Below are 23,587 nucleotides of genomic sequence, written 5' to 3'. Positions count from 1 at the left end.
TAATCTCCAAAATCAACATTGAATCCCTTTTATACTCGGAAAAATTACAAAAAAGAAAAACATATAAACTAATATCAAGAAATTGAATAGTTTAGAATCAAATACAATTTTAACAGATAAATAATGAAAAAATTTAACCTTGAGAAAAGTGGGGAGATTGTTGCAGCGAAATTGCCGGCGGCTGCGCGAGGAGAGAGAAAGAGGTCGGAAGTCGAGAAAAGAGGGGTAAATAGCTTGAATAAGGCGCTTCACTTTGGCTTCAATAATACAAGTAACCAAGTGCAACCACCGAGCCTTCTTAATTAAAACAAGATAAGCTTCAAAATTAAATTAAATCAACAAATTTTCTCTAATTTCTGCTCACATTACTAAATTGAAATGTGTAAAAATAAACATTGCCATTCAGTGTTACCGTAGTCTGTGGATTATAGTCCTGGGGACATGGGGTGGAAGAAATTAGATTTAGTTAATCTAATATGAAATTTAGGATATTCAATTTTTCTAATTACTAGGGTATCCTACGCGCGCGATGCGCGCGGAGGGGCTAGCTCTTGCGGAAAAGTTGTATTGGCGTGTATTTACATCTTTGGTTAGGGTGGTAGACCTAGTAATTTTAATACTGACTATTTGATTTATGTGCATATGTGGTGAATTTGTAGAATTATAAGAAAGCCACCAAAATCTTTTAAGACAATTATTTTTTAAATCCTCAAAAGTTTGATAGTGTTATATCAAAATTATTATTATTATATAATATTTGATTGTTTTCCATCCCTTCATATTTTAAGCGGCCATTGTTAGTTTAGAACTCTTAATTGTTGTGCATGTTTCAATAGTACTGAATATAATATTTCTATCGTGTTTTTCTTCAAATGAATTTTTTTGTGAGCTTTGGTCATGTGGAGTAATAATATGTAAACAAGTTCTTTAATGTTCTACGATGACCATCTAATATCTATATCAATACTAAAGCAATAACCAATTAGTTATATTTTTCATCTTAAATTCTCTTCATAATTAATACCATTTTTTTCTACCACCGATTTCCCTTGATTTTAGGATATTTAGTTCTTTATACCTCTTGATAACATACGCCTGCTCAAATATCACCAAACTATTTAATATATGAACCCCATTCAAATTATATGATGGATGTTGTTTATATGTAGACTTAAAAAGCTAATAAACCACATAGTGAGGGATAACTCAAGTGGTTAGAGCTCCCCTCCCGGTCCAATAGATCTTTGGATCGATTCTCATCATTCGCCCTTGTGGCTCTCTAAACACCAAAACAAAGCTAATAAACCTTAACAATAGTTGCAATTAAAAAAAGACAAGATTTTTTTTTTTTTTTTTTTTTTTTTTTTTTTTTGGGGGGGGGGGGGATAATAAGTTAGTAGGATTTTATTCCAAATCAAAGTTCGCAAGAGTCAAGAGACTTTGCGGAAATAAGAAGAGCAACTATGAAAAAGTAAAAATAAACAGTCACTTGGTAATAAACCGTTTCATTGTACATACAAATTTTTTCTTTTTAAATAATAATACTAATAATAATAATATCATATAAGTGTAAAGCATTAGAATTTTTTTATTTTTTAAAGTGGTTAGAGCTCCCCTCCCGGTCCAATAGATCTTTGGATCGATTCTCATCATTCGCCCTTGTGGCTCTCTAAACACCAAAACAAAGCTAATAAACCTTAACAATAGTTGCAATTAAAAAAAGACAAGAATTTTTTTTTTTTTTTTTTTTTTTTTTTTTTTTTTTTTTTTTGGGGGGGGGGATAATAAGTTAGTAGGATTTTATTCCAAATCAAAGTTCGCAAGAGTCAAGAGACTTTGCGGAAATAAGAAGAGCAACTATGAAAAAGTAAAAATAAACAGTCACTTGGTAATAAACCGTTTCATTGTACATACAAATTTTTTCTTTTTAAATAATAATACTAATAATAATAATATCATATAAGTGTAAAGCATTAGAATTTTTTTATTTTAAAAAAAATCATTACAAATTATTTGTTAACAAAAACAAAATTAATTAATGATATGTTTAATGATAAAAAAACATTAAATATATTAATGATAGTAAACATATTAATGAGGGTATTAAAGTAAATACACATTTTGTACATAACTTTGTACATAGTTTTGAGGGTATGATTGGTAGTACACTATTCCTAAGAGAATGTTTCTACTTTTTATAAGGTAGGGACAAGAATTTTTTTTTTTTTTTTTTTTTTTTTTTTTTTTTTTTTGGGGGGGGGGGGATAATAAGTTAGTAGGATTTTATTCCAAATCAAAGTTCGCAAGAGTCAAGAGACTTTGCGGAAATAAGAAGAGCAACTATGAAAAAGTAAAAATAAACAGTCACTTGGTAATAAACCGTTTCATTGTACATACAAATTTTTTCTTTTTAAATAATAATACTAATAATAATAATATCATATAAGTGTAAAGCATTAGAATTTTTTTATTTTAAAAAAAATCATTACAAATTATTTGTTAACAAAAACAAAATTAATTAATGATATGTTTAATGATAAAAAAACATTAAATATATTAATGATAGTAAACATATTAATGAGGGTATTAAAGTAAATACACATTTTGTACATAACTTTGTACATAGTTTTGAGGGTATGATTGGTAGTACACTATTCCTAAGAGAATGTTTCTACTTTTTATAAGGTAGGGATTTATATATCGGCTATTTGATAGACTCATATATAAGGTACAACTGGTTGTATGGTATAAGAGTTGCATCCATTCTTAAAAGTTCTTCTAATTTTAAATATTTTTTTCTATTTTTTAAGTTGCAGCACTTTGTAATTTGCAGACTGAAAAAAAAAATGATATCATGTGATGGGAGAAAGATAGAGAGAGTTTATTGACTATAAAAAAAGAGATGCAACTAATTTAAAAGTTCCGTTTTTACGAAAGTCATGCAACTAAAAAGAAGCAAAGGAAGTAAACTTAGTTGCATATTATTTTTTTAAAAAGAAAATATTGAACATATAATTTTTTTTATGTAGTGAAATATATTGAGAGTAATTTAGAATATTCTATTATGAATAATGCCAAATTTTCAAATGAAAAGATTTATAAAAATGAAGGAATTAAACAGCCTCGCACCCTGAGCACAGGCAAGAGGTGCGACGCCCTAGGGCCCAAGGCTGGTAGGGACTCATAAATTTCAGATTATAATGTTCTATATGTAACAAAATAAACATCCATATTTTATAAAATCTAATGTAGCGCAGTGGAATAAATCAGGCCAGATAGTGCTACCCTCATAGAAGGTGTAAGGATCGAGCCTTCCTGCTATGAAGTATTACATAGTGCAGTATACAAGTAGTAATCATACTAATGTTTCTCTTTTTTTTTCTCTTTTTTTTTTTATAGCAAATACAGATATTTGATATAAAAAAAATCAAAAGTTGCATATAATACGAACCGAATCAGTGATATTAGAACACTTATTAAAAATAATGGAGAAACTATTACGCTAAACTGCCAATTTTTTATCATGAGGGTTCCTAATATCTTACTTTGCCTAGGGCCTCATAAAATGTCAAGAACGGGCCCGAGGATTAATAATTTCATTTTATTGATAGGTTAGCCTTATAACACACAAATAAGGGCACATTTGAGATGCAATATATGCAAAAATTGAGGGTCACTACATATATATGGTTAAAAAATATCCACCATGGAAGTGCAATAATAAGAGGCCATCATATAGATTTTTTTTTTTTTTTAGAAAAAAATGGAAATTTAAAAAAAACTGCATTTATATACGAGTTGTAAAAAATTTTTAAGTTTTTTTTTTTAAAAAAAAGCATAGTTTGTTTCTCATGTTAAGAAATTTGGAATTTCTCTATGCAACTAATTTTAAATTCAAAATACGAATATTATTACTTTATAAGAATTTTTAAATACTCCATATACAAGCAAAAGATACCCAAACTCTTAAAAGAAAGAGGATTATTTAACCATTCAAACCAATTAGCAACCATGTTATAAATACGAAAATAAATATATATATACTTGCAACTCACAATGACTTAAAAATACGAAAATTAACATGACATGTCACCTCCACAACATGTATTAGATTTGACAACTTAAAAATGCTTATACAAAGAATTGAACTCAAAACCAACAAATTTTAAGTCATAAGTCTCACCATCTTTGCAATTTAATTATTGTGCTTTTTTACCCAATAAAATAATAGTTAACTTAATCAGTTAATTAGTGTTAATTAAGATAATTTCATAACCTTAATTTTGAAGTCCTAATACTCTATATTGTTTTTCAATTTGATGAAAAATAATAATTTTATTTGTCGGTTAAATATAACATATCAAATACGGAGTATTAAATATGATTTTCAATACAAATCTTTTTTCAAATTCTGAAATTTCAAGATAATCATTAAAATGTTAATAAAAAAAGTCGAACATAATTAGCAAACTAAACAAATACAAATTAGCAACCTCGGGCATCGTGTGAGTCATACACTAGTTAACTTCTTAAATCACGGCTTGGATTAGATCTAGCCCAAATAGGTTTGGAAAAACCAAAATCAAACTATTTTGGTTTGGATTCGATTTGAAAATTAAAATCCAAAATCAAATTATTTTGGTTGGTACCATAATCCAAATCAAACACCAAACTAGCACTCCTAGCTAAATGCATTTCCAATTCTTTATTAATTAACATGTTCCTCACATTTCTCTCTACTTTTATAATTATCCTACAGCTAAACAGCAACATTACCTACTCACTCAAAGTAAATACTGTTAAAGTAAAATAAAAAAAATGGAAGGTCAATCTTTAAGGGACAAAAAATGGAAGGTCAATCTTTAAGGGACGGATGGAGAATAACTAATTACTCGAGCACGCAACTAAAAACTACCAAGTTATTTAATTTCCAAGCATTTCTTTTTTCTAGGAAGGCCTCTAATTAAAGGAAAACCATAATACTTAGCACTATGGCTACCCTTAAACTGTGTATACTAAGATTATTATTCCTTAATGATGAACAGAGGATCTAGTAGTGAGGGAAGCCCTCATATTTACAATGGTGGACTCATCAGCCCCAAGCTTAACTGCCTCTTTCCCAGCTCGAAGAAACCGTGACACAGCACCTGTTACGTACTCATGTGCTTCCTTTACATTCATTTTATCCGCCATTTCATTAGGGAAACTGCTCAAGAAATGGTCACCATTCAGAACTGCTGCTAACTGAACAATTTCGGTCTGAAACTGTGATAGCTGCCTCTCTTCGTCTGCTTCAGTCTTCCTCAGTGGAGTTACATCAGGCAGAAACTCTAAGAAACAGCAGAATAAAATGATCACTAATTTTCAAGTAATGTTAATTTTTTTGGACATCATAAACTAGTATGTTTTGTAACGGACTATTAATTTTGAACGGATGGAGCATATGACTTACGTGGGCAATCAGTTCGGGGAGAAGTTAAATTCCCAACTACGCCCTCAAAAGTACCCGCCCATTCATCTCTGTGAGTCAAGAAATTGGAGTTGAGGTTGAATATTTTCTTAATGGTAGCTGGGATTGAAGAGTGCTCGAACTCAGAATCCAGTGTTGGTCCGTTTGGTTTACTTATCACTGCACAACAGAACAGCATCTTCATAGTCAAATCATTAAACACTTGAACTAACACGCTTGAGATTTTCTCACTACGCTCACAATCAAATGTCACATTGATGCCGTAATTTAAACTAATAACCCGACAACTAAATCTTGACTGAAGTAGTAATTACAAACATATGCTAGAATAAGTAGAGCAGATCCACATGAAAATATGCTGATTAACATGTTCTGATTAAAATGGCATTTAATTTCATACATAGTTCTCAATCAACCATCATCAAATCTCAACCAAAGGATTGTCCCCCAACACATGGGTTGGTACAGCATACTACAAGTGTTAAGACAAAGTCCCTAGTCCTCATAATATATGGTGTCAAATTGTCAATAGAAGTACTCTACCACCCTGTTGATTTGTCATTGTTAACCTTGTAGACGTACTATGTCAAGCTCATTTCGATTAGGACTAACAAAATCGTAGGAAAAATATTAATTTTGTCTTTGTTCCAGATACTAGTGTAACTATCAAAATCGGTTGAAGTGACTACGCCTAACTTAGGATTTGTTAAGAAATGATAGATATTATAATCATGATAATATTTGTCACAAATTAGGGGAAGACTATTCAATGGCTACAATAAAATTGTAGCTATTGTAATTAGTTTTAATCTTGACCCTTTATTTTTAATGATCAATCTTGTCCATCCATCCATTTAACTTAATAAAAAATTAAATTTATAAAAAATAATAATAAAATAAAATAAAAAAGCTAGATTGATTAAAATAATAATTAAAAAAAAAAAACAGTTTTTTGATCGGTTTCTGAAACTAAACTTTGCCATTAACGTCTATACCATCCATTTCTAAGTTCAAAGGATTCTCCAATCCATTAAAAACCAACATTTAATTTTAGTTTATCAACAATAACTATACTCGGTATGTAGTACTCTAGTCTCTACATTATTACAAAATCCTTACAAAAATCAATCATCCTCCATGATGCATAAAAAAAAAAAAAAAAAAAAAAAAAAAAAAAAAAAAAAAAAAAAAAAGGCGAAGAAGATGAAGATAATCAATGTAAGATATGTCAATCTCTAATTTATAGAAACCAATTATTTGAAGAAAAAAAAGAAAAATTAAAAATCATCCAATAAGATATATACCATAGCCCATAGGTTTTATCATGTGATCAGATTTTACAGTATTAATAGAAGTTGAAATATTTTTCGTATCAGTTTTTTAATTCGAAATCTTATAACTAATTGTAATTTTTTTTGGATACGGATGTTCTTATATTTTGATTAAATGTTCTACATAGATTTTTGTATATAGAAATTGACTTTTTATTATATTTTAAGTCAACTAGATGGGTAGGATGAATTTTATAAATTGGAGGGCTAAGATTCACTTAGTTACAATGGCCACAATTTTATTGTAGCCATTTGAAAATTGTCCCAAATTAGGATAATATTGTAAATATTTTGTATCCTTATCGTACTAGGTTTACGATATTTGTAAAACTCTATATATATTGACAAAATCGGGTTATGGTAGATGCATTATATTGTTAGACTTGTGACTTCCTAGTTCCTACTATGGTGTCAAGATACTTAATTTCATAATATCTCTTGCTCAAGAGGTTAGATAATGGCTAGGGAACTTATTGTAAAGATAACAACCAAATTATCAGCAGGATGGGCATCCGGAATTAAATCCAACCCTGTAACCTAGAACATATTCAACAACATAACTAATGTGTCGCCTTGACTTTTACATTTGTCTCGTACACATTGTTGTTCAACTAAAACCCAAGAAATTATACACACCTTCCGTCCCACTAAAATTGTCTCATATCCCTTAGTCTAGTTTATTAAAAGTTAGAGTATATTATTTTCATATGGATTTTTAGGTGGAAAAATATTCCATTTAAAACGAGACAAATTAAATGAGACAACGGTTAATCTTATGGGACAATTTTAGTAGAACGAATAAAGTATAGCCGGTGTAGGCATAAGAGGGATAGTAGGATCCGCAATCACAGCCTTTAAAATAAAATGAAAAGCATTGATTTAGCATGTTGTCGGTGCAACTGGCCAAAAAAGTTTCACAAAAGAGTCCACTACCGACCAAATAAGTAATCAATTATTTCTGCCAATACCACAAAAAAAATAGGCAATCCAATCCAATCCCATTTGACACAGAATTTAGACCAAACAAAAAGTACAACAATATACGACTACCTAACTTTCATGTAATAACAAATTTTACAACTTGGTAAACACAGAATTTCACAAGTTCATACTTTTTATTGTAATTTTCTTTAATTTTATAAACAAAGAAAGAAAACAAGTGTAATTCTAAGGGTGGCATTCATGATATATTAATGCATTTTATGTAAACATAAGATGACATTTTCCGTCTCACACAGTCACACACAAGATTGTTATTCATGCATTCATGCTAGATCAGATAAAAATAATTGTCTGTACACATTATGATACGGAGTAATAATAACATTAAAACAAAACTTAAAACTAATTTTGCGAGTACAAAAAATTAAATTATATTGTGCAAAGTTAAAAAAATGTACCAGTTCCTTTGTTGATCCAAGGGGAGACCATAATAGTAGGAACACGAACACCGAGCCTATCGAACTTGAAGAAACTTGGGGGAGGAGCAGTGTTGCCGTCGGGGCTAGGTACATTAATGTAAGGTGTTTGTACATGATCATAAAACCCACCATGTTCATCATATGTTATAACCAAAAGACTTTGATTCCATTGTGGACTTGCTCTTAGTGTTTCATACACTTCCTTCACTAGTTTTTGTCCATTTGCTATATCATGTGATGGATGGTCGTCGTTTGCTGGCATTCCTTTCATATCGAAATATCTGTACCAAAATTTTCATACCCATTATTATTATAAAGTTAACACTTTAGTACAAAACTCTCGAGTTAGTTAATTAATAATGCCATCATCATCATTGTCGTCTCCAATATATGCCAAAGTCGATGTTATTATTATTATTGCACGGTCCAAAACCACTATGTTCTAATTAATTAACTAATAATAGCTTGATATAAAATTACATTGTTAATAATTAAATAATTGGTTCCTCAAAGAAAAGTAATAAATATTTGACACTCAATATGGACTCTAGTTAGACAAAGAATTCGAGAAAGTCTTTGTCAACAACTATTTATATTCAATTGTTCTACAGGACAATAGCAAATACTCGTTGGTACTTCTACACCTCATAAAGGCCTGTTTCGATTTACTGAAAACAATTGAACTAAATTGATTGAGATTGAACTGAACTTAAAACACCTTAAATGAATCCGAATGTAGAATTCTTTGAGATAAAATTTAGCAGCAAAAAATATTGCCTTAGACTAATATGGATTATTCCGTAACTATATTGTCTAGGTACTAGTTATATTACGAGTCAACAAGTGTATCATTATTCATTAGTCATTATATAACAAGTTAACAATATTTCAAAAAAAATAAAAAATAAATAACGAGTTAACAAGTGTATCATTAGTTGGTCTTGAACTAATAATACTCCGTAACAATTGTCTAGTTATTCATTATGTTACGAGTTAACAAGTGTATCATTAGTTGGTCTTGAACTAATAATACTTGTAACAATTGTCTAGTTACTCATTATGTTACGAGTTAACAAGTGTATAATAAGTCGGTCTTGGACCACGTAGTAATTATATACAACACCAACAAAGTACATAATAATAAATGAAAGAAACATAAAGACTAATAGTGGAGCATGTACCTGGGTTCAATAACAGATAAGCTGGGGAGTTTACCATCATTAGCATGCTTCTTGAAAGTATCATAGAGATGAAATTTGAAAACATACTTCAACTTTCTCAAATTCCTATAAAACAAAGTACTTGGAATTGCCTGAAAATAAATCCCAAAATCCAAATTATTTTCATGCAATGAATCAAAGATAGTTTTTTGTGGGTAACCAAGAGCCAACTGTTTCTTCACATGACTAACAGCACCATGTGATGTTCCTGAATAAACAAATAATCTGTTTGGTTGAGTTGGTCCAGGAATTGAAGAAAACCATCTATCAAAAACAGCAAATTCCCTAACTAAACTTTCAAAAACAGGCACATTTTCAGGCTTAAATCCCTTCATAACTGCTTCTGAAACATTCTCTGACATTGAGAGTGCCTGTTCTATAAACCCTGTCATTGAAGGAATGCTGCTGTTTTCCCCAAATACTTGTTTTGCAACCTCATCAAATGAATGGCCTGGATCTGGGTCTACGTACTCGGCGTCATCGGTGACGCAGACGGAATTTGATCTCGGGTCTTTGGTGGATACAGGGTTGCACTCTGTACCATCTACACCGTCGATGTTCGGGTTCACGGATTTCTTCATCCATCCTATTAAGTGATCAAATGACCTGTTTTCTAAGACTAGGACTACTATGTTTTTAATGGGTGATTGAGTTTGGCTTAAGCATTGTTTGGGAGGGAAAATGGTGGATAATGAAATGAGGAGGAGAAAAAATATAGGGGTTTTCATTGGATGGTGTTTGGAGAATAGAATGAAGTAGCTAGAAAAATGGGGTTTTGGAAAATGGGTTTCTTTATAAATTGTGGGCTTTATATACTTTGTAATATAAAAATAATACTCCAATAATTAAAGCATATAATACAAAATTGTGACCAGGGGGTTTTTAGGATTTATTTGGAAGATCATGAGTGATATTCTAATTAATGTGTTTGAATCTACCAATTAGAAAAGATTGTACTCGGTATTGTTTTTTAAACTATGAATCTAAGGTAAAATGATTATCATCTTGATTTTTATATTTAATAATAAAAAAAATGATAAGGGATTAATGGTGCATTCTATTTAATTGATTTGTACTTGATTTTATTTGAATGTATCCGAGCTTATTAATATGAAAAAAAATTTATTGATTGTAATTGAATTTAGATAATCCTTCTCAACCCTTATCAAATTTTAATGACTAATTTCGAGCTTATTCCGTTAATTTTTTTTTTTTCCTTCCGTTAAATAAGTGAATAGTACGTATAAGATTTGATGATGATTGTGTGAAATGGTAAGAGGATTACATTCCTTTTTCTTTTCCTTCCTTTTTGGTGTTTAGTAGTGAGTAAAAGTAAAAGTACTAGAACTAAAGTAGATACTTACCAGTAAGTAGAGCAAAAACTGGAGTGAGTGAGTGAGTGAGAGTGAAAGTAGAGCGAAGAAAGTTAATTGCAATCATGTGGACCCATGTTTTATGATGATGTTGGTAAATCTTTTATTCTGTGGATCCTAAATTTTTTATAAAAAAAACAGCATTCATATTTGAGTTGCAGAAATTACGGAATTTGATAATAGTGTATGTTCTGTATAATATAGTGTTGATCAAGTCTGTAAGTTGTAACGTCATTCCAGCAGCGCAGTCGGTGACAAATGGTCAATGAGTTATTCTCGTGCTCAACTTTGGTAATTGAGTACTTCCCTTTTTTTTAATCTTTTGACGGGAATAATGGGTAGTTAGCAACTAATTTCGCAATGCATGTCGTGATATCATCGATTGTGTACACGATTCAGGGTCTTTGGAGTGTTTAATGTTTAGACTAAATCCCACCAAAATGCAAATCAATAGAAAATTTTTTGGAGTGTTTAATTTTTATTTTTTTATATTCATTTTAAAATTCTTTAATCTAATACACATATTTGATTTAGGGCCTGTTCTGATTGACTAAATTGAATTAAATTGAACTGAATATTTTATGAGAGAAGGAAATTAAGAAATGAATTAAACTGAATAGAAAATAATATGAAGAGAACAGACCCTTAATCTAGTATGTCTTTTAACTTGCTAACATGTTGAATTATTCAACTCATTTTGAGTTGTCTAGTATTGTAAATTACACAAGTAGTATGTTTTTACGATTTCACTTCCAATGTTTTTTTTTAAAAAAAAGTAAGATAAAAAACATTAGGATGCCCTCCTCATGAGGGGTACTCCTAATGTAATTTCACTTCACATGATGTATTATTCTCTAATTGATATTTATTTCATCATATATTAAACCAATATAGGAAAAATACTCGTTATGCTATGCAAAAGGCAGCAAATAAGCTGGTATGCACCTATGTCAGAGTTAAACTCTTGACCAACAAACAAATTAAAGCGCAGGGTCTAAACTCCACCGTAACCAGAAGCAATAATCCACCTCATTCGTCAATCAAAAAACGAAAATCAAAAGGATAGAAGATCATAGGCACAGGTTTATGCAAAATAGTCCTGTTGCTCCTCCATGTAAAGGGTACATTCTCATTACAATCAAGCTTGAAGACCAAATATAAACAGCACTCCAAACAAAAAGCCTATCAATTCAATATAATATTTTCATCATCATCTTGTCAGCTGGTTTGGTGTTTATTAGAATCAAGAAATTACATGAATATGAGGAATTCAATCATGAAATTATAGCTTTCCATGAAACAAATAAGTATAATCGTGTATCACACATGGCCTAACACTCAGTTAGCCAGCAAAAACTCACATTTCTTTCATTATATAGATCTATACAAAAAGAGGCTGCTGGCGCAACTCACTCCTTGGTCCTCAATAAACGCGAAGCCAACCAACAAATATGTATCCTGCCAATGAAATGTTGTCATGCCTGCAGCTGAAGTTAAAATTTCAAGGCCATAGTGTTGTTAGCCATTTCTCCTCAAATAAGCAAGTACACCCAAACCAGCAGCAAATGCAGCACCAGCTGCAACTGTACTGTATGCAGATGACCATGCATCAGGTTGAGCATAATCCAGGCTCGTTGCCCCAGAAGCACGTCTACGACGACGTAATCCAGAGTAATCCAAATGTAGTTTTAATCCCTGTTCAAATAAACCAACAATGTTTAAGAGTCTCATGAAGAACAATGGAAATTGAAAGCAAGCTGACAAAGAAAGCACTAAAATCCAGCAATCCACGGCAATACCAAAGTTTAAATTTTGTTGTCCAGGTCAGTTCCCAATGGATACACTACTAGTAGCTAATCAAATTTAGACCAATAAACAAGATAATTCTCAGAGAAGTGGATTGCTTTCAATAAATTGTCCTATCATAAATCAAGTCACTTTCCTAATGAAGAAGTATAATATGAACTAAACACCTCCACAAGATATAGAAACACTAACTAGCATGATACTAATTGCAAGTCTGAATTGGGAGCTTCAATTTATACAGAGGTCTGTTCAAGTACCCCTAAGATAACATACTGGTTCGGATGAGAATTCCATTCTAAAGCGGTTCAACACTGAAAAAGAATAAGAAAAATTTATGAAGCAAGTCGTTGAAGCTAGTATAGCTCTATCCCCCAAATGAGTGTCTTATAAAGATAAAAGAAAAAAGTTGATTATATTATAAGGCTAATGGTTTACTCCTATTGTCAATCATATGATTTTGGGAAGGTCTCCTTTGGAGTAATGAAGTACGCTTTCTCTCCATCTTGATGATGGGGAGGCCCAAACCCATATTTAACATGGTATCGGGCTGGGACAACAGCTTAGATCTTTGATATTCTGAACCCAATTAAAATGGATTTCACATGTGAACGGGAGTGTTTGAATGCTTGCTATGGCCCCATGAAACATCACGTGTGGTCCGCTAAAAAAAGAGACTTCACATGTGAGAGGGAGTGTTGAAGCTTGTATAGTGGACTCTCTCTCTCTCTCTATTGATATGTACACATGTAATATTAAGTAATATTATATAATGATCAGTGGCATATTTATAGGCTTCTAAACAAAAGTTCTGTACATTATAAGTCACTTGACATTACAACTCCATTTGAAATTGAAATAGTGTGCTCAATAATGATCAGTGGCATATTTATAGGCTTCTAAACAATATTTACAGTCACCTAAGTCACTTGACATTACAACTCTACTAACTAAAAAGAACACATGTCCAAGGCACTTGTTACACATTGCTTTTTTTCTATTTTTTGTACATATGCATAAGTTTGTTCAAGAGATAAAGGGAACCAAAACTATGTCTTGGCTGGTGAATAACTAATGAAAAAAAAATAAAAATAATTTCAGCAAAAACATGAATGTAGAGATTAAGGTTAAGGTGGTAGGGTATATTCCGCGTTTTCTTAGTGGACAAGCAAAAGAAATTTATAAGTTTTCCCACAGTTTTCACTTGTGGCAAATTATAACCAGTTTAATATGAAAAGGCTTCAACAGAACTCGGTTCTTGTCTGTGGCCTACAAGGATGACCTGCTAAAGCGCTATCCTGTGACCCTTGTGATTCCCTGCCTAGACAAAGAGTATCAAAAAGTACCTTGTGGCAATTGAATCCTCTCAATAATAGTAATAGCAGGAAAAAGGGGACAGCAAGCACAAAATAAACTCAACAAGTTGAGAGAAAATGCCTATGCTAGAAAGTATGGTGGCATATGTTTGGACCTACAATTGTTCTATTTGGCTCTTATTGCCACACAACATTGCAGCACTTTCAGTTTTACAGAAACATTGTACCTAGAATTCTTAAACCAGAAAGCACCAGGATTGTTATTATCAAAGGCCCGATTAGGTCATAATTCAACCTGAACTTCCAGTGGTGTTTTTAAAGCCAACTGGCTTCTTGACAAAAAAGGTGGTCTGTGGAGGGGTTTGAAACATACCAAAGCACAAAAGAAGAAGAATTGTTTTTTCTCTCACATTTGATCCATCAAATCAGGTGAAGCGGAAGTTGGAAGTATTAATCTATTGAAATCAGCATGAAAACTACTACAATGCCTTTACAGAGTCTCCCACCTGAGCACTGTAAAGGGGGTTTGAGGAATAGTCTTTACCCTGTGTAAATAAAAAAATTATTTTCAGCTGACCTCTAAATTACAACCACCCTCAACCAATTCACAATAGCTAAGAAGCACAAGTAGTTCAATGGAACATTTTTCTTGCCCACTCTTACTTGAAAGCTAAATAGATAGAAAATGTTTGACCTCCATTTGAAATTCAAATAGTGTGCTCAATAATGGAAATGTATCTTGGAAAGTTAAATTCATCCACTCAAAATCTCCTCAGTCAGAAGTATGTTCTAATCTCATGAGTAAAAGACAACTGAAGGACGTCAGCACTCCACCAGGAAAAGAAGATATTGTACGGAACATGCTGTTTACAATGCCTTTAGGCTTTAGAAATAGCTATTCCCAGGGGCAATATGATGTCGAGATATCTTTTTTGTGCATAATGCTTGCCTTGATATTTAATAAAAGGAGTCTACCTGCAATAATGGAACTCACTTCACATTTCCCAACACTTCCTGGGAAAAGACCTTTGCTAAAACGTGTTCTAACAGAGGGGGCCTCAATTATCAGACTATTTGCTCCACTCTGCCTATCTTGCAGAGCATGCACTATATATGAACACGTGTTCTATATGACAACTAAATGTTTGGGAGGACAGCCATTAAAACACATTGTTTGATTGTATCAGTTCCTAGGAGGAAGTATAGAAGGAAACAAAATTCAACAGCAAACTTCACGTTCTTCCTGGTTGGTTTGGAGAGCACAATAAATTAACAGGTGTTCAGAAATCCAGTGATATGTCAAGTTGAAATACAGAAGCAAGCTTGCTACAGGAGCCTGAAAGAGGAAATAAGCTCAAGGAAGAAGTTCCATAAAAGACGAGGTAGATGCCTGGTCCTTGGGTGACATGGATCAGATTTGACATGCGGTTCAATTGGGGATCTCCCAATTTATGTGCTTTGATCCTTTAGCAAATAAAGGATGCTTAAAAGCCTAATTTAACGAGGTGGGAAGGTAAAAACCACAAAAGCCCAATATCAGAAAGATTCTGGTAGCATCAGTCTGTCTTCTAAGTGCGAATACAATTAAGATCATACCTGGTTTCCACTTCAGCTTAGCTAACTAATAGTATCAATACCTATAGGATCCTAATGCTTGGGTTATGCATCCTGGTACACAGTTCACTGTGCACCTATTTTAAACGTAAAGCCAGTCAACATAAAGCTTGCTTGCCTCACTACCCGAAAGCACATGAGGAAAAATAGTAAATTACGAAGACATGGATAACATAACACAGTTCAAACTCAAATGACACAGAGTACAAGATCCCAAGAATATATATCTCAAAACCAAAGAACATTTGACTGGATGCACCAACTAATTTGCGATAGGACCCCGTAAGATGGAAATAATTTTTAATTTCTATCCATATATATTATTTTGAATAGTAAATTTAGCCAGCAATGCTAGACAGAGTTGTGGAGATAAAAAGATAAATGATGATAGTAATATAGCATAGTGGTGGCGGAGCAGATGCTAAAAATTGAAAGGGAGATGGAAGATTGATTTCTAAGGGCAAGGAAGAGGAAAGAAGGTATTTAAGAGGGTTTTTTTTTTTTGTTTTTTTTTTTTTTTTTTTTTTTAAAGAACTCACCAAATAAGTTAGATTAGTTGAAAAAGTTCATATATATATCATCCATGATGTTGAAAATACAGGAATGAGTAGACCCTTCAATGCATATCTTCTAGTCACTTTCTGAATTCAAATGTCGTGAGTTAAAATGTTATAATGTAGAACATATGATCCAAAGGCAACACCATCACAATATTATAGATTTATAGTTCCTTTGTTTCCTTAAATTGTAATGTCTCACATTTACCCTATCCACATAATAACTTTGACCAAATGTTTTTACTCATGTTATAGAAATGTTATCATGTAAATGTGAGAGCTTAGTCTATGTGTATATTTTCAATATATCAATATTTCAATAATTTTTACTAATAACAAATAAAAGGCGATAATAGTCAAAGTGATGTGGTGGCAAACTAGATAGTCAAATTGTTGAACATGTTTTAAAGGCCTATGGGCACAATAGGTCAATAGGGACACTTATAAGATTCATTGTTTACATGGTTTGAAATTTGAAGTTCACTCTGATATTGAACCCATGATGAAAAATCATTACTGCGACCAACTTTCCAGTCAATAAATTAGGATATGTACTAAACAAAATTCTCTAGCAAAAAAATCTACCAGAAATTTCGACAGCTGATATTTGAGGAGATGAACTACATGGATGACAAAGGTGAAGTAAGCATTACCTTCCATCCAGCTAATCTAGCATGATCTACAGCTGCAGCAAGATCACTGTCTGAAGCAAGGACAACTTTATCACCGTCTTCATCTTCATACTGCAACATGCGACAACCAGTAAATATATGTTCAAAAACTTCATATCATGCAATCATAATTATAAATCCCAAAATGGTGAACAAAGTATATTATGTTTCGTTTTACCAAAATCTGAGGAAGACGGTTGCGATCAATATCATCGCCCACTCTTTGAAGTATACAAGTAATAAGATCAGTCAAGTTTCGTGTATCTGCATTCACAAAGTAATATTCAGTCAATCTGTTGTGTAATTTTAAAAAGTTTCTAGACAAGCTCAGCCTTGCCCTCTTCTATAAAAGAATTTAAAATGTGGCATGAGTTGTCTTATAAGACCTTGTTGGGTATATGGTGTGGAGATGATGTATGGTGAATGTATGGAGGCATAAGGTTAGGGGAGATGCAGAAAAAGTGATAAGACTGGCCACGCTATGGCACTACCCGTGGCAACAAAGAAAAGACACATGTAGGCTGTAGGGTATGCTACCCGTAGCACGGCAAGTAGAGAAGCAACCCCAGACTGCCTACAGCGTGGCTCTAGGTGCCACAGCAAAGTGACCCAATTACCGCCACCGGAGCCACTTTTTTTTCTTGTGTGAAGAATTATTTTCCAACTAGACTACATATTTCATATTTGTGCCATAGCATAAACACAATTATAATAAGTTCATTGTTCTCATAAAGTGAGAGAAAGCTTTAGAGAGATCTTGGGAGCTTTTGTAAACTGCCATTGAAAATCATTGATTCTATAGTGCAAGTTTTTTATTCAACTTTTCTCTGGCAAAGAAGGCTTTTCCCAAAATTGTATGTCTTTTGTCTATAAATTTCTTTGATTATTTTGTACTCTGTAGTTCTATATCAATGTTTGACTATAATTTTCTAGATTGCAAATAACTGATCTTTACAAACCTACCACAGATAAACCGGTGCATTCTGCCACTCTTGTCTTCGATTTTGAAGGCAAAGTTATTTGGTTGAGCTGATGAAGTGAGAAAAGATTTTGTTGTATCACCACTTTCAGATGCCAATTTAAGGGATCCCTCACTGAAATAATACAAAGAGTTACAAAATATCTCAGTAATATTTTAAATAAACACAAGATCACAACTCCTACCTCCTTGAATCCTCATCATCATCTGCAGGTCCCAATTGCATGGCAGAATCCCAAAATTTTTGCATCATATTGGTAGTAGCCTCAGTATTTATTCCACCAGTATTACCAACCTAATTATCAAATATGAGAACAGGAGAAAATTCATTACTCGTGAACAAACTGAGGCAATAGCAGACCATAGCAGATGCCACTGCACAAACATCAGAACACTGGTACAAAGATCCATCTACAGACACAAATGGAAATCATATTCATACAAACTTCCACCATTCATTAAAAAAAAAAAAAAAAAAAAATGCCTTCAATTTTGAAAATGAAAGTAAACAGAAAGTTGCATCTATGAATCAGTTAACAATAATTTAGCACAAATAACAATGCCTCGTCAAATGGAACCACGTGACGCCCATTATCAAGTGAACAAGGGTGCATGTAAGAATCACCACATATATAGATGCATGTAAGAGAAACCACCCATCCCCAAAACAACTCAATTAATGTGCAAGACGGCAGGGGTGGCGAATGGCAAGGATGTATTTCACACTAAAAAAAATGCATAGTGAAGCTGACTTTGTTAGGAAAACATGGCATTACCTACAAGCTTATACATATGGTTAGAATTAAAGCATAACATATGATGGCATTATAAACTAGAAGAGCTGACTTACAGTGGCAACAGCAGCATGGGTGATGTGAATCACATCAACAACAGCAACAACATACCCATCTGTTCCAAAAAAAACTCACAACCATGAGAACATATGCAAAACAGTAACTCAAAGCACAAAGGTACTCCTCTAAACAATTATACCTCTATCCACAACTGGTAAATGCAAGAATTTCCCATCATGCATTGTGTGCAAAGCATCAACTATAGGTGTATCAACAGTTGCACTTTCTGGATTAGGTGTCATGATCTACACATAGTAACAAAAAAAATGTTGACCATCTTAATTAACAGCAAATACTGGAACTTCAAGGGTTCTGCCTCGAGCTCGACAACACATACCTTTTCCACAAGTGTTGAATCTGGAGGAAGATTTTGTGCAATTACCCGCATTAATATATCCTTGGACCTGACAGACGGCAAAGATGAAAGTAAAGAACTGGTAGGAAACTGAGATAGCATAAACTCAAGGAGTCAAGTCCCAAAACCAATGCATCACTTTCCATTTAATAAATATAATCAACAATTACCATTAGAAAATAAATAAGACTCTGAATAGGACTTACGTTAAAATGCCCTTTGGTTTATTTTCTACAGTAACAATAGCACAGCTTAAATGAAATTCAAGCATCTTCTTTGCTGCTTCCAAGACTGTGTCAGTAGGTGATACTGTTAGGAGCCTGAGAAATTCTTAAAGTCTTGTTAGATAAGCAGCCTAAAAGCTTATACTACCAATAAAAATTTCCAGACAAACAAGAACATTACCTACTTTGAATGCTCAGAGAGAATTGTAGACAATGAAGGCCTGAATATACGATCCCTCAATGCGTCAATGAATGTATTAGGGCCTGGAATCCAAACAGTACTATAAGATTGTCAAAATTCCTAAGAAAACAATCTATATACTACAATGCCACACAAATCAATATGCAAGCGCTAGCAATATAAAAATTGCATCAGCAAGATAAACTGTTTCAGATAGCAGGGGAGATTAACAATGCCACACTCTCCACTGACCTGAAGCTGATGAACCCCAATTTTTCTCAACACCTTCAACAGCTGCAACAATGGCCTTCCCCTTCTCAGCTGCCCTCTCCATACGTGCAATGGCATCATATAAACACTTTGCTATGTCAAGTAAAGCTACAACCTCTCCATTTTCTACAACTGGTAAATGTCTGAATTTCCCTGGTATGAAGTAGCTACTATTAGATATACTTCATTGATTTCTTATTAAAAAAAAAAAAAAAAAAAAAAAAAAAAATTAAAGAAAAGAGTTTTTTATTTTTATTTTTTTTCAAAAAAAAAGCATAATAACAACTTGGTTTCAGCTTAGAAGAGTTATAATTACCTAGAACCATTTTTTGTAAGGCTTCCACAGCAAGAGTTTCAGAAAGAACAAAAACAGGGTTTCTGGTCATCACTTTTGAAGCAGGGGTCTCTTCAAGATTTAGTTCTTTAGCTATAACTCTTGTTGCAATATCCTTGAACCACAACAAGGTTGTATTAAGTAGAATTCCCAGAACTCATACACAGAAAATTGACATGAGCGTGTGACGAATCCTCTATGAAATTTGGGTGAGTGACTCCATAGAATAAATAAAGAAAAAGAAAATAGTTACCTTGTCTGTAAGAATTCCACAGAGTAAAGCATTTGAATCAGTAAGCAATAAGGCATCTAATCTGCGAGCAGCCATCCGGCGACAAGCATCATAAACACTTGTAGTTTCAGGAACTGTAAGTGCTCTTGATAGTCGCAAGCGTTTCACTGTACGTTCTCCGGTCAATCCCCTGCATAAACAAGCAATTAGTTTCCTTTTACAAGTGAAACCACAAAATCAGCGAGGCCCATTTTTTCAAGTCCATGCAGCTAAAATTGTCTTATCACACACATTGTGTCCATTATATGGTCTGCAAACACTTTCATGAAAGTCTATGTTGGATTCTGGAGTGAATTATACAAGTATCATTATAGCAAAGCTATAATTATGAAAGCTAGAAACAAATAAATGCTCAAATAATAATAATAAGCAACACAATGTGCACACATATTTCAAGATATGGACATTTAACAGCAAAAGAGGTTATTCTAGACTTGAAGTCATCCTGACTCAATCTATTCACAAGGGAGTGCAAGCCATTAGGGGAGTACAAAGTACACAAAATATATGCAACATAACCATGAAATCTATATTTACCAACTAAGACAAACTGATGACAACACGGCCCAATCTGCAAGGAAAAATACATGCTTCATTTCCGTGTATGACTAAAGTATCAGTAAAGGCAGCCAAATAAAATCAACAAAACCACCTAACTTGGATGTTAAGTTGTTTACCAAACAATCAATATACAATATTCCTGTATTAAAAAAACAGCATAAAAGATATACATACAGATGCATGGAAGTGAAAAGTAAGGCTGAGCATATAAAATATAAGCATAAAAAGTGTTTGGCAAATCAAAAGCCCCAGTTATCAGATACAGCATATCCGTTTAGACTTATAGTGACTTAGAGACTTCTACTTATATATGGGATGATTTTTCATTACAATTGGGGTGACTTTTAGTGTGTCTATACTATACACCCATTTATTTCAAAAATTTCTAAAAAAAAGTATCATTTCCCAAAATATTAGCTTCATATTCTCCTTCCTTACAAGAAAATTTGACACAAAGATACATCTATAAGACAGCCCTTTCAAACATCTTGAAATAACTATTGCACCTTAAAACAAACTTTCAAGAAAAACTTATGAAGATATATTATTGAAGCACAAAAATTAACCACATCTCTGAAAGCAAGGTGAATGCATGATATACAAATCTACAAAAAGTTAACATGATCAAGAAGGTAAATTTGTTTTCAGTATACACTGTACATAAGATTTTTCCATGCTGCAAATTGAAGCTTCTCTTTGAATCCACATTTGTTCAGGTAAGCAAATTAGAAAGAGGAAAACGGAGACAAGACACGAAGATGTGTTGGAAATGAAGCACTTGCACACCAAGAAATTCGTCAGAAGACTCAGAACCGTTCACAGCATCTTGATTCTGATTATGTTATTAAATCAAATTGATAATGCAGTAGGTTATGATGGAGAGTATTGGCAACAAAGACAACTTAAATTCTAAGATCCAATCAGCACCAAACATTGTAATCTAACTATGTTTGGCCTCTAATAAAAATCTATAATTCATCCATAAACTAATTTGCAAGCAAGTAGCCAAGGCCATAATGTTCAAAAGAATATTATATTAAAAAAAGAAGAAAAAAAAAATCCATCCCCCAACCTTAGAATATTCCCTTGAACCAATTGCCTCACATTCCACTTCTTGATCTATACTAAATGTTCTCAAAAATTGTTCACTTTCCTACTCTTATCTGACTGATGTTATACTTTAAATATATCATATAGTCGAACAACCCATCTTTAAATGCTATATACTGAAAGGCAACCTATATCTGAACAGGACGATTCTTTAGTATGGATACAATTAATTAGAGCATAGGTTCAAAATTGACAATCACTACAATCAGCATTTTGAAAAGAATTTTCATGTTAAAAAACCTTCAATGACAAAACCTTTGTCACCCCCCCCCCCCCCCAAAACTTGGTCAGACACATCTAATATCTAAAACGAATACAAAATTTTTAGAGTATCAACTCTCAAAGATAACAAGAAAACGTAATAAAGCTTGGCATGGTTTCAACTTTCAAGTTCATTATTCAACCAAAATCATATACTGTTAAAACCAGAAACTGGCAAAATCCTAGTAACCCAACACGCCCTAAATTTCAATTATTCTATGATCGAATAAACAACATAACCTAACCAACAAGGCAACAATACATAGAATATTAACAAACTCTTTTCAAAAAAACAAAACAAGGCAATGAAAACAAAGGAAGAATAAATCATACATTGAGCGTGGAGAAGGGGAAGGCTTTCGAACAGGGTCCGAAGGAGCACCATTTTCCGCTGCTTTGTTCTTGGCATGTGAAGATGACATACTTTTCCTACCTTGACTTGTCATTCCCCTCAATTCAACACCAAAAACACAAATTCCTGATTTCATCAAAAATAACAAAATAAAATCAAATTTTCAACATCTTCATTAATCTCCTGTTCATCTATTCATACATAACAATAACGACATTATCACCTACAAAAACAAGCCATAATAATGCAAAAATTGCATTAAAACATAAAAAATTCAGCTCGAAAAAGTAGTTGATTTCTTCATAAATTACAAAATTTAATCAATAATCTCACAACATATCCATTAATTTACTGCTCAACCTTCAATACCTGTCAATACAAACATTCCGACCAAACAATAATCCTAATTTCATTTCCAATTCAACCATTTTATTACCGCCTACCAAACGCACCGTAATCATCCAAAATCACATTCAAGCATGAATCAAATTATAAATACTATACCGAAACAAAATCGAAAACGAATACGTTTCATCAAATTGACATGATTTAATCAAAATAAAATCCAGAAAAATTACTCACCTAAAAACTAAGGATTTGGAAATCAACCAGGTTGGACAAGAACGAAGAAGTCAGGCGATTACAGAAAGGAGAGAGAAAGAGATAGCGGATGATCGGCGGCCGGCAAAAGGTCGGGAAAGTTCGAAAGAAGTCCCGGAGAAGATGCCGACCGACGAGGTGTTGGAGGGAATAGGGAAAAAAATGAGAGCCTTAATGAATTGGAGAAGTGTTTGAATTTTATGGGAATTTCATAAAATGATTTTATTACAAAGTTTTGCACTTTTTAGTTTTTTTTAGGGAAAGGGACTCGAAATTTTTGCAGATTGTTCGAATACTTAGCGTATGGCAAGCCGGCACGTTTTTTTTTTTTTTTTTTGGTTCCTCTACGCCACGTCATCCATTCAAGTGCTCATAAGTCATAATGCCACGTGGCTTTCTCTTCCATTGATTTTCATTACATATCATGTACTCATAATA

General features: G+C 32.8%; 2 protein-coding genes across 2 annotated transcripts; both read right to left on the bottom strand.

Moving 5' to 3' along the window:
- Positions 1-4,612: 4,612 nt before the first annotated feature.
- Positions 4,613-10,370, bottom strand: LOC145568644 (non-specific phospholipase C6-like). The gene is made up of 4 exons (XM_081628076.1): positions 9,404-10,370; positions 8,202-8,503; positions 5,453-5,629; positions 4,613-5,330 (listed from the first exon to the last, which is right to left on the bottom strand). The coding sequence occupies exons 1-4, from the start codon at positions 10,168-10,170 to the stop codon at positions 5,032-5,034; spliced, it is 1,545 nt and encodes a 514-aa protein (XP_081484202.1). The 5' UTR covers positions 10,171-10,370; the 3' UTR covers positions 4,613-5,031.
- A 1,603-nt stretch (positions 10,371-11,973) lies between these two features.
- Positions 11,974-23,364, bottom strand: LOC145568643 (CBS domain-containing protein CBSCBSPB1-like). Its single transcript, XM_081628075.1, has 15 exons — positions 23,132-23,364; positions 22,531-22,675; positions 20,227-20,395; positions 19,956-20,088; positions 19,622-19,792; positions 19,374-19,452; positions 19,171-19,284; positions 18,947-19,013; positions 18,749-18,854; positions 18,606-18,664; positions 17,941-18,050; positions 17,740-17,870; positions 16,955-17,040; positions 16,759-16,848; positions 11,974-12,510 (listed from the first exon to the last, which is right to left on the bottom strand). The coding sequence occupies exons 2-15, from the start codon at positions 22,641-22,643 to the stop codon at positions 12,334-12,336; spliced, it is 1,605 nt and encodes a 534-aa protein (XP_081484201.1). The 5' UTR covers positions 22,644-22,675; positions 23,132-23,364; the 3' UTR covers positions 11,974-12,333.
- Between the last annotated feature and the right edge of the window lie 223 nt (positions 23,365-23,587).

The sequence above is a fragment of the Chenopodium album genome, chromosome 11 (genome assembly GCF_948465745.1).
Source record: "Chenopodium album chromosome 11, dcCheAlbu1.1, whole genome shotgun sequence".
Taxonomy (NCBI): Eukaryota; Viridiplantae; Streptophyta; class Magnoliopsida; order Caryophyllales; family Amaranthaceae; genus Chenopodium; species Chenopodium album.
This window is presented reverse-complemented; position numbering and strand designations above follow the sequence as displayed.

Coding starts and splice junctions, on each gene's coding strand:
- LOC145568643 (XM_081628075.1), bottom strand. CDS start 22,643: ATGACAAGTCAAGGTAGGAAAAGTATGTCATCTTCACATGCCAAGAAC. Junction 20,089..20,226: donor GTGGAATTCTTACAGACAAG/GTAACTATTTTC, acceptor TTGTGGTTCAAG/GATATTGCAACAAGAGTTAT. Junction 16,849..16,954: donor ACCGTCTTCCTCAGATTTTG/GTAAAACGAAAC, acceptor CGCATGTTGCAG/TATGAAGATGAAGACGGTGA.
- LOC145568644 (XM_081628076.1), bottom strand. CDS start 10,170: ATGAAAACCCCTATATTTTTTCTCCTCCTCATTTCATTATCCACCATT. Junction 5,630..8,201: donor TTGGATCAACAAAGGAACTG/GTACATTTTTTT, acceptor TCTGTTGTGCAG/TGATAAGTAAACCAAACGGA. Junction 5,331..5,452: donor TCCCCGAACTGATTGCCCAC/GTAAGTCATATG, acceptor GCTGTTTCTTAG/AGTTTCTGCCTGATGTAACT.